Source organism: Otolemur garnettii, unplaced genomic scaffold, assembly GCF_000181295.1.
Source record: "Otolemur garnettii isolate 467f Iridium unplaced genomic scaffold, OtoGar3 scaffold00023, whole genome shotgun sequence".
In the NCBI taxonomy this organism is placed as follows: Eukaryota; Metazoa; Chordata; class Mammalia; order Primates; family Galagidae; genus Otolemur; species Otolemur garnettii.
Genome location: NW_003852418.1, coordinates 16,837,909 through 16,849,127, shown reverse-complemented (window position 1 = coordinate 16,849,127; position 11,219 = coordinate 16,837,909). Strand labels below are relative to the sequence as shown.

The 11,219-nt window shown below is 54.0% G+C and overlaps 1 protein-coding gene across 2 annotated transcripts in view; it reads right to left on the bottom strand.

Annotated features, from left to right (window-relative positions):
- The window catches only part of TFAP2C (transcription factor AP-2 gamma), a 9,367-nt gene extending 5,025 nt beyond the window's left edge, over nucleotides 1–4,342 (bottom strand). Inside the window, exons 1-4 of one of the 2 annotated variants that reach the window (XM_012803863.2) lie at nucleotides 4,062–4,342; nucleotides 2,039–2,524; nucleotides 1,876–1,927; nucleotides 493–709 (exon numbers count right to left, since the gene is read on the bottom strand). In XM_012803863.2, coding sequence (XP_012659317.1) covers nucleotides 493–709; nucleotides 1,876–1,927; nucleotides 2,039–2,524; nucleotides 4,062–4,109 — 803 coding nt within the window. In that variant the 5' untranslated portion in view covers nucleotides 4,110–4,342. Of the gene's footprint in view, nucleotides 1–492; nucleotides 710–1,875; nucleotides 1,928–2,038; nucleotides 2,525–2,713; nucleotides 2,812–4,061 lie in introns of those variants that run through there. The other variant, XM_012803864.1, reaches the window with a different exon arrangement.
- Between the last annotated feature and the right edge of the window lie 6,877 nt (nucleotides 4,343–11,219).

The window sequence follows — 11,219 nt, the reverse complement described above, 5'->3', positions numbered from 1 at the left end:
AAAAAAAAAAAAAAAAAAAAAAAGGAGACACAAGGTATGGTCCTTCAATTAATCCCTACAAAATTCAAAAATCAAAAACTTTTTAGCACGATCAACGGTTTTCTTCTTTAAATCACAAAGCATTCTGAATGGTATCAGAGCAGACAAATATTCACTTACAAAAGTGCACACAAACAGCTCCACAGAAACCCCCAGGTTAACAAAATCCCTGGTGCGTCTCCCATCCACTTCCCCCATCCTTCCGTGCAAATGCTACTTCATACGTGGAATCAAATTCTAACCAAATGATAACGTGTTAGCACTGTTTTAGCACTGCCTTCTTCATTTGGCACTTTCTAAAAGAAAAGAATTGTACTAAGATCTCTCTGTGAGCCGATTAGAATTCAGTGTTAGGCATAAAGTTACATAAGTGTTAAAAATACCTCTCAGCCCTTTTTTATACGTTCACCTTCAACTACCCAGCCACCCTGCCCAGAATGGGTCCCCTGGTACCTTCTGAGAACACCTCCCAGTAATGAGGCATTTAAGCATTCAGGAGGGGACAATCGCCTCTGTACTTCAGCCACTGTTACTTTATATTTAGATGTGGAGCTTAACAGGGACAATCTTCCAGGGACTGAGCAGAAGACCTCACTAGGATTCATCACGGCTCCCACCAGCTCCTTCTGACAAGGGAGGCTCAGAGGGTTCTTGGTCATCGAAATAGGACCTGTGAGTGAGTGGAGGTCAGAACCATCAGTCGGGAGAGCCACCTCCAAGCCAAAGACTTTTTCAAAACCACTAACCACAGCTGAAAGAGAACTTTGGACAAATAACATTTCATGCTAGACTATAAAGTCCAAGCAGCCTTTGGTTTTTTAAAGCCATATTCTCTTTCAAGAAAAACTGAATCTGAAGTTCACAGGTTAACACCTTGGGAAGTTAATTAGTCAAGATCCCACGCTTGCAGGTTTTTTTCATTTCCTAACCACTGCTGAAACTATTTAATTAGAATTTTTTTTCCAGACGCCTGCTTTAATACTAAATAAATGGTGAGCTTTTCTGACTCAAGAAATACCCCAAAACCACAGGACATATTCAGATCCTCTGCCAAAACCCTTCAGTGCAACTGATCACAGTAAATATAAAAATACAAAGTAACCCATTCTGCCAAAAGCTTACTGAAAAATCTACTTTATTTTCCAAGCTTTTCTTCAAAATCCATCTCCCCAATCTATTTAAGCAATTCAATTTCAAGTAACAGATCAGAACAACCTTTAGATCCACTACATTTCACCAAAAAAAGCAGACTAGTAATTCTGTCAGTATGTAACTTAATTTCATGATTCACTCACACATCAAGTAATCCAATTTTCCAAATCCCCCCTCTCCAATCCTGCACACTCCCACCTGACAGATCACTCCAGCTCTATTAATTCAGTAGGCCAAACCGTTTCAAAACTTTTCTTGCGTTCAAAATTAAAAACCTTTTCCCACAACCATGTCTGAAATCAAAAATAAAAATCGCAACTCATTCCACTATTAAAACTGTCACACAACCAACACCTCAACTATGGTGGTGCGTCTTTTTTTTTTTTTTTTCCTTTTTTAAAATTAAATCAACCTTAACTCGCTCTGAAGAACTTTCTCTAACCTTGTAAAACTGTCTCCGGAGTAACATTTCTCAAGAGTGAACTAGGCAGTAACAAATCTGGGGATTAAGAGACAACTCGAGGAATTGTCCTTCAGAAATTCCCTCCTCTCATTCCTAAAGCCTTGCCTGTGTCCCCACCAGCACCTCCCATCACAAATGTCCCACGTTGGCCACCAAGTATCCCCCACCTAGCAAGTCCAGGTTGCGTGTGGCCAGAGGGGAAAAAAAGATCATTTATTTACCTTTGCGAATAACAGTCTGATCATGCAGCAGCAAATGCTGGTCTTCGACATTCTGAGGGGGTAAATGACAAAATTTCCTTTAAGTGCGGAAAGCCTGGAGGGGCCAGGGATGGGGAAGAAAGGAGGGGCAAACAGGTCCTCGCGGAGGCGCGGCGCTGCTCACCTGCACCTCCTCCATCTGGTGCGCCATGTCGTGCAGCCCCAGGTTCTCTGCCAGGCCCGCGGCGTCCAGGGCGTGCGCGTGCGGCAGCAGCAGGTCAGAGCGGCGGTAGGCATCCCTGCGGGCGCTCACCGCACCTCCCTCCAGTCCGGATAGGTGGGGCAGCAGGCCGGCCGGGCGCCCATGGTGCGAGGGCAGGCCCGCTCCCTCCTGGCTCTGGCGGCCGGGCCAGGCCTGCTGCTGGCTGCCGGCGGGCGCTGGCTGGTGCAGGGGGTTGATGGCCGCAGCGTATGCCTCCCCAAGATGTGAGTAAGGGTCGGCCGACTGCGAGTAAGCCAGCTGCTGGTAGGGGGGTGGAAAGTAGGGTGGCGGCTGGTATTCGGCGACTCCAGCGTGGGAGAGTGGCGGTGCGGGGCTGTAGAGGTGCTGCCCGGCCGAGGAGAGGTGGGGGATTCGTGGGTTCCCATTGCTGCTCGCGTCGTGGCGATCCTGGGGAAGGAAAATGGGAAACCCCGTTAGGGCGAAACCCCGCTATCGCGAACTGGCCGGGGCGCCCCAGGGAGGCCGCCTTGGTCCACGCGCGGCGCTCGTGCCCTAGTCGGAAAGCACCCAGGGGCAATGCGCCCCGGGGATTTCGTTGTAAACCTCTAGCCTGCGAAGGAAAGGCTGGTGAAAGACCTGGGGGTACGAGTCCTCAAAGCCCGGCGGCGAAGGTCTGAGCGCTCGGACGCGGGAGGCGTTCAGAGGCGCCAAGCCCCAATCCCAGATGTTGGGCCGGGAAAAACGGGAGCCCGGGCCGGAGGAGTAGGTCGGCATGAAGCGCCCTCCGTGCAGATCGCGGTCGCTCACCAGCCCGCACATGCTGGAGCGGCGCGGCGAGAAGGGCCCGGGGCGGAACCCGTGCGGATAAAGGGCGCAGCGGAGTAAGCGCGCATCTCCCCCGCCCCAGGGGCCCTCCCGTCCACGCCCTCGGGACAAAGACCTCCGGGCGGGTGGTGCTCCCAGGCAGTGCCTGCCACCCGCCGCCGCCCGGGAGGCTGGAGAGGGAATCTGATGTGGTTCGGGCTGTCCTCCCTGCTAGCCGTGCCCTGCGCGGCCGTCCGTGTCCCCACACATCGGGGCGCAGGGGGTGAATGTTGCAGCGCCCTCAAAATTGGGCAACCTCGCCCGCGTATGTCCCCTCGCCCCAAGGCTGCCCGACTTAACTTCTAAACGCCTTGCCTCCTTCTGCCTAGGGGGTCACAGGGGTGGGTAGCCGGGAACCAGGAGATACATGGCACTCTCGCCCCCTAGCGGAAGTGCCAGGCCCTGCAAGCAGGGGCAGCCCCTCGAGGTTCCCGAGGCACAGCGAGCTCCAGCGTTTCCGCGGCTCGGGCTCCCCTCTCCAAGCGCCCTGGAGCTCGCCTCCGCCGCCTGCGTCTTCTTCCTCTTCCCGCTCGCCGCCTCCCTCCCTCCCACTCTCCGAAACTCTAGCTCAACCTGTCCGACAGGCTGGAGCACTTGGGAGCGCTTACGGCCCCATCTGGCCTCGCCCCCCCAGAACTCCCAGCCCCCATTTCTCTTGAAAGCCAAACTTCAGTTGTTTTCGTGCTTCCCCGAGGAGGTAGCGGGGCAGGTGACAAGCCTGTCTCGGAGCAGACTCCGCTAAGGTGTCGCCGGCAGCCTCACTTGACCCCTTTGGACCTAGACTTCGTGTGCAAAAGCCACGTCTAAGGATTGAAGACTGGGTGACTCTTCCGAGAAAACGGGAAGAAAGGCTGTTTGCTTCTTATGAAACCGACCGGTAAGCTCTGTGGGTGGGATATGCCATTCTCTTCCCAGGCCTTGTTCCCGAGGGCTGGATATTTAGTAAAAAGCCCGATATAGGAAGAGGGGCCTGGAAAAATGGACTAAGGGGTGTCCAAGTGGTTCCCGTCCCACCAACAGACCAGAGCTCCTGCGCCCCGGTCCCTGACCTCAGTGCAGTGGCCCCGGCCTCCCGGACTGTCCTCGTCGGGCGGGGCTGCGCCCCTGCGCCCCAGCTCACCTCGCAGTCCTCTTCGTACTTGACATTATCGGTTATTTTCCACAACATGGCGTCCGGCGTCCCCCAAAACAGTCGCCAGTTAAATCCAGGCTCCCCCCACCCCCCGAGCGGTAAATCCAAAATCGGGGTCACGGTGACCAGGCGTGTGCCGCTGCCCCGGCCGCGCGCAGGCCTTGCTGGCCGAGTCACTGGACGCGCATCGGCGTCTCTGAGATGGTAGATGCTCCCGCCGCAAGTGTGGAGGCCGCTGCCGGGAACCGGGAAAGCCGCGCCCGAACTGTGCGTCCCGGCGATAGCCGGGAGACCCGAGCGCTTAATGAGAAGGAAATTATCATAACTCCTCCCCGGGGGCCCGCGCGAAGGCCCCGGCGCCGGGCGGGGCCGCCCCCAGCCAGTCCCAGCCTCGCTCCGCCCATACCCCCGGCCTGGCGCCGCGCCCAGCCCCACGCTTTTAGGGGCGAGCAGGCGAGTCAGTGGGCGGTACCTCGTTGACAGCCTCAGACCTGCGAAGCCTGCGTACCCCGACGAGCCTGCCTGCTGCCACCCCCACCTTGCACACACCTGAGATTGGCAAAGCTGAGGACTGGGATTCAAGTAACGAAGAGCCTCTCTCTTTCGCCTAAAGAGGCTTCACCTTATTTTCCAAATGACGGATGTCACCTGGTGTTAAGAAACTCCTCATTCGGCAGGTGTCTGAACAGCTGGGGGCGGGGGCTCCCCTTAACTGCTAACAACACGTACCCACCCCATTTATGATCAGAGACTGGGATCAGGCAGCGGAAGCCCTAATTCGCCACAAAGGCCCCCTTCTTCCCTCTGCCGAAACAGCGCGATCCCAGCCCCTAGGAGCGTGGGGAGGAGGAAAGGCCTTCTAGGGAGTTTGCCCCAAGCACCGCGGAGGCAGCAGACCTTTCTACTGGTCCAGAAGTCGGGGACATAGGCGTCTCGCCGCTGTCGCCCGCAGCTGTATCTTGCACAGCTGATTGCTGTCCGGGGGGCACCAGCGCTCCATGGTCCAGCCCGCTACCCTGCCCTGCCCTGGGGAACGCAGGCTGGGCACTTGCCTCCCGGCGAGGCAGTCACTTAGAAGCCTCAACTCAGCCTGGGAAGGAAGGGTCGGGCAAAGAATAAACCAAGAGCGCCGCGGGCGATGTCGGGGTGAGGGGTGCAGAGAGGCCGCGGCTGCAGATGTGGACACCCCCTTTCCACAGGTGGAGGCAGAAAACGGAACCTTCCACATAAACGCAGCCTCCCTGCCCCCACCTATGTACTTGCCAGCCAGACTCGAAAGCAGAATGCACTGTTAATTAAAAAAAAATTAAACGAAATCCATTGGCCCAATGATCATACAATAATTGCTCTCTTCATTGTACGCTGAAAGTTGCTAAACTTTCAAGGGCAAATTTGGTTTGGACGCCCCAACTGGCTCCCCGGGCTGAATTTTTAAATTGAGGGGACTGAAGGAGAGGGACTTTCTATTTGATTCTGAGTCCGATTTCGCAATAATCAATGCCTATCAGCACCCTCAACCCGGAGTGGACTTGACCCCACCCCCCCCATTCATAGAATGGTGGTGTTAACCGCCTCCCTGTTTCCCCCCGGGTTTGTTTGAACGTTGGCATTTATTTACACCCAGATGGGTCTAACAGAAATAACTGAAATAAAAATAGTCATCCTCCCTTAGTAGTCAAATCCGAGGTGATTTTCTGACGAGACGGGAGAATAAAATCTTTAAGTTGAAATCACTGGGACTTCGGGTCAAGCGTATCTTCGGGGGCTTTACACTAAGCACCGAGAACAATGTATTTTTTTTTATATAGGGAGAGCACTTTATCGCCCTCGATAGAGTGCTATTGCGTCACAGCTCACAGCAACCTCCAACTTCTGGGCTTCGGCGATTCTCTTGCCTCCGCCTCCCCAGTAGCTGGGAACTACATCCCGGGTATTTTTGTTGCAGTTTGGCCGGGCCTGGGTTCCAACCTGCCACCCTCGGTATATGGGGCCGGCGCCCTACCCACTGAGCCACAGGCGCAGCCCGAGGATAGTATATTTTTAACACAAAACCCTGACAGCTCACTTTCAAAACACATGGTCTACAGTAAATAAAATTTAAAAATAACTGCGGAAGCAGCGTTCCCAGTATTATTAAGGGAGAAGGACACCTGCGCGACGCAAAAATCGAACCCGGGCGGGACGCGGGCCACAGGGGTCCCAGGCTCTCGCGAGAGGGAGGCTGTGGCGCCTCCCTCGGGAGCGTCGGACTCCCTGACGGGTGACGCTGAGCTCTGTAATACTGAGCCTCAGAGCCCTAGGTTTTATTCCAAGACTCAGTCTGGGGTGCAACTTGAGCAAGTTGTCACGTCTGTGGCGGCAACTTTATCCCCCGCAGGCTGGGGCCTGGAAGGTGCGCGCCCCTCACCGCAAGCCCTGCTGTCCTTCCTTCTCGCAGCAGCTCCCACCGACGCTGCCCGGAGGAACGGAGATTTCTCACTGCCCGGGAGCGTCCGGAGGAGAGGAAGGGAGCCAATGGGCACGAAGGGTCCGTGCTCCGCCACTTGGGGAACTCCCAAGGATCCAGAGGGTTCGGATATACTTGGCAAAGGCCATTCATTCCTGAAGTATAGCCCTGGACCCCTGGCTCTGGTCCCTCTACAAGGGGCACGCCCTCAACTAGAGGGCAACCTCGGCGCACCGGAGAGGGAACAAATGGAACAATTCCTCGCTTTTCTCGGCACGGGAGACCCTGCCCAAACACGCACACCCTCGGCTTCAGGGCCGGACCCAGGCACGCGCGTGCCCTTGCCAGGGTGCTGGAAACCTCAGCCCTTCTTTGAGCTCAAGTTTTGTTCTCCACCGACAGCAGGGAACCAATGGCTCGGGCACCCAAGACAGACCTCCCTCCAGTGTCCCCGCCCCTTGCCCACGTGAGGACGTAACACCTCGTGGCTCCGCGCACAGGCTGCGTGCGCCTCGGGAAGGGTGCCCCCCGAGGACCTCCGGAGGCCTCACAGCCACCTAACAGTAAGGATCCGAGGCCAGCCTCGCTACACGCCTAGCGGAAGCAGGATTACGGGGGCGGAAGGTGTACCGGGGCTCGCCTCTGCCGCCCCCTAGGGAGTCTGCGCTCACGCTCTCGAAGCTCCTGGCCCCATGCCCCAGCCCGTTAGGAGTTGAGGGATGGTCCCCCAAAACACAGGAGGTGACCATGTGTCTGCAAGGACAGCAGTGCGCCACCTCCTAAGAGGACCGGGCAGTTGCCTCTAGAAACTCGGCGCCCGGACCCCAGGCTGGAGTCGGCCGCCCCCACCCCCACTCCCACCCTCACCCACCGGGCCTAAGAAGGCCGCTGGGCGGGTCGAGCTGGCTTAGGGCTGACCTGCGACTCTGATTCCCGCCCCGGGGGGTGGGGGGGGCGCCCGAGCACAAGGTGCAGGCCCTCGAGCGCCTTCTCAGACGCCGCTCCACGCGCCGGCCATCTATCCCTCCTCTCGAGACAACAACAGGTCCAGCTCGGGTAGGGACCTCGGTCAGTGGCAGACCCGCCGGGACCGCGCAGGACGGATAAGCCAGGCCAATAACAAAATCCGGGAGGAGGGCTGCCATTCCTGCACCTACTCTCCCTTCATGACACTGGCAACCACTGGAAAGATACTCGGTGTCAAAAAGCACCCAGAACTATCTAAGTCTAGTAAAATACACGGCCTGGGGCACCGCAGAGGTCTATTCACAATTACTCCAAAATAATAATGAGAATAGTAAATAGCATATTTTTAAAATAGCGTACCCAGCGGCTGCACACGCATAGGTGCCGCAGGACTTAGTGCGACCTAACTCCATGCACAGAGCGTTTCTCCGCGTCCCGCGCCAGGCCGCGTGCTTAAAGCGGCGTCTCGGCCATTATGTTTTACTTTTTATAAAAGGGCAAAGTGTCGCGAGGCTGAGCGGATCCAAGCTTCCGAGTATGGCCGGAGCCCATCTGTCCTGGGTGTAGTTCGGGCGCTCGCTTGCTACAGCGCTCCCCAAACGGAGACTTCTTGGGCATAGTCTCTAACCTGACAACCATCTGCCCCATTTCACAGCAACCAAAGGTGAATTTTTAGTTGTCCAACTTATCTGAAAGTCACAGTTACCTAGAATTCAAGGATACCATCCTAGCGGTTCTCGGGAACCCGTTAGAGACAGGCCTGGCTTTCCCTTGCCCTGCCCCGAGGGACCACCACCCGCCAGAGACCATGCATGCTTGGTGGCAGGAAGGTAGATGCCTGCAGAGTTCGCCTGTCACCTCTCCATTAACCTCCCTGGGCTCAGCCGAGCGCAACTAACCGCTCCGAGCTCAGGCCCCAGGACTAAAGCGGGAGCTCCATGTCCCTGGAGGCCTTCTCAGCTTGGTGTCCCAAGTCACCTGCACCTTCAGGCTAGCTAAGCCCGGCGGCTTTAATTTACTTATCTTGGTCGCCGCCAGGTGAGGAGGAGGCCCACTGTGGCCCGGCGCTGCGCCGCGCTAATGCTCTTCCTGCGCCAGCCCTGGGCGAGAGAGGCAGCCCGGGGCAGCGCTCGGGACCCCTTGTATCCCCCACAGGCGCGCGTCCCACCTAGAGGCCATCGTCACCCTTTACAGCCAGTCCATCCACACGTCTGTCCTCCCTCCCGGCCAGTGGCCACAATCGCATCTGCCCTCCACCCAAACATCTCCCTTCTCACCCTCAGGAACTGGAAACTCATGGTGCCAGCTCTTCAGCCTGTGAGTTAGGGATTTTTAACAGAAGGAGCAACGCGGAAAAGAGCTCCCCAAGGGCCGAGTCCTGTGCCGTAAACACTCCCTTCCAGCGTTTATTTAATTAACCGAAGGGGGAGGGGTGGGGGGGCATTGGCTACCAAAAGGAGCTATCGCGATTGGAAGACTCACCTGAAAGATCCTCATTCCTCCTCCCCGGCCCTCCTGCCCTCCTCCCCTTGGAAACGATAAACTTTCCATTTGAAAGGAATTTCTTTAGTATTTAAAATGATCTTTATATATGTATATGACAAGCACTTCATAGGGCTCATTCCATCAGAAATTATTTAAATATAGTCTATATCTTTTACTAGCAAAGGACTTTTTAAAAACATTTAGTTTCTAAAATCAGAACTATTAATATTTCAGTGAATTATTGGGCCTCTCATTCCATTACAGGGGTCCGGGTCCAGCTAAAATTGAACCAGAGGCAGTGAATTTTCTGGGGTAGAAAAAGGGAGGATAGGTTTGGGGAAGGGGTCTTCCTCCAGTGCCAGAAAGATTTCTTTGCACCTTGGTTATCACAAGGTATTTGCCTTAAGGGAAGAGGCAAAGTACTTGGGTTAAAGACACACACACACACACACACCCCCAGTAAAATACAGTCTTCTGACTGTAAACAGAAATAAATGCTGATTGCTGACTGTAGCATAAGCTTTAACATCATGGGCCCCACTGTGATCACCAGGACAGGTTGGGGAAAGGAATTAGACTTACACAGAAGCTGCACTTCATTACTGGGTCCTCGCTGGTTTTCACATGAGACCTGCTCAAGCAACCCAAACAGCCTCCTCCCCAGAGAGGTGATCTGAAAACTTATCCAAGATTCCTCAAAAAAGAAAAAAGAGTGGCATGAAAACAGAAGCCTTCAACCCCTCCTGTTAGTAACCACTCCCAGAATTTCTCCATGTCCCAGTGGCCTTCAAAGGCATATTTTTTTTAAATGTACAAAGATTTTATGACAGAGACATTCATAGAAAGAAATGCGGATTTTTACACTGCACAAAACAATGTGTGATTTCGGCCCAACTACAGTTTGAGAAGCATTCACTCCTAAGCTGCCTCTTGGGGCAACTCACAGGCAGAATTTTAAAATGCAGAGAAAATTAGTTTTACTTGGAGGTATAACTAGAATTTTGATCATTAATATTATTCCATTCTTTTCTTTTTTTTTTGAGACAGAGTCTCACTATGTCACCCTCATTAGAGTGCTGTAACATCACAGCTCACAGCAACCTCCAAGGGACTATAGATGTCTGCCATAGCACCCGGCTATATATATATATATATTTTTTTTTTTTTACAGTTTTTTTTTTTTTTTTTTTTTTTTTGGCCAGGGCTGGGTTTGAACCCTCCACCTCCAGCCGGCGCCCTACCCCTTTGAGCCACAGGCACCGCCCTCATCTGGCTATTTTTTGTTGCAGTTGTCATCACTGTTGTTTAGCTGGCCGGGGATGGGCTCGAACCCTCCAGCCTCAGTGTATGTGGCTGGCGCCTTAATCACTGTGCTACTGGAGCCAAGCCCATATTATTCCATTCTTTTTTTTTTTTTTTTTTTTTGAGACAGAGCCTCAAGCTGTCCCCCTGGGTAGAGTGCCGTGGCATTACAGCTCACAGCAACCTCCAACTCCTGGGCTCAAGCGAGTCTCTTGCCTCCGCCTCCCAAGTAGCTGGGACCACAGGCGCCCGCCACAATGCCCGGCTATTTTTTGGTTGCAGCCGTCATTGTTGTTTGGCGGGTCCGGGCTGGGGATTCAAACCCGCCACTTTAGGTGTACGTGGCTGGTGCCTTAGCCGGTTGAGCTATAGGCGCCGAGCCGTTATTCCATTCTAAGAGTGACATGTGCACAGTGTATGACCCTGCCACTAGAGTACCTGAAAGAACACAGGCCAGCACCTTATACCCGGGCAGTAGGATGGGGCTGGGGGAAGGGAGGTGTGAGGAGAGCAGAGATTTTACTTCTTTATGTCTCACACTCCCCACCCCACCCCACCCCCTGCTTGGGGTAGGAGTTGCAAAAATTATGTCTTGTTATAATTATTTTTCGGAACTAGCACACTAATCACTGTGACCATCCTGACTTTATTTCAAAATTTAATCCAAAAAGGAAGATTTTAGTTGCTGTCCTTGTGACATGTTTCTGGTTTTCTTTGTTGTTGCTGCTGTGATTGCATCTACGTTTATCATTTCAAAACACCAAAGAGATGCAAAAACCACAGTTAATGCCATCAGAAATTGGAACACCTTATACTGTCACAATACCTCATGATGTGAAATTGACACTTGGACAAGGTTCCAACCTCTGCAGGTCCCTTTGATCTAGATAAAGTCCACTGGCAGGTTCTGCAGGGACAGCTGGAGCAGGACCCCTCTGGGAGAGCTC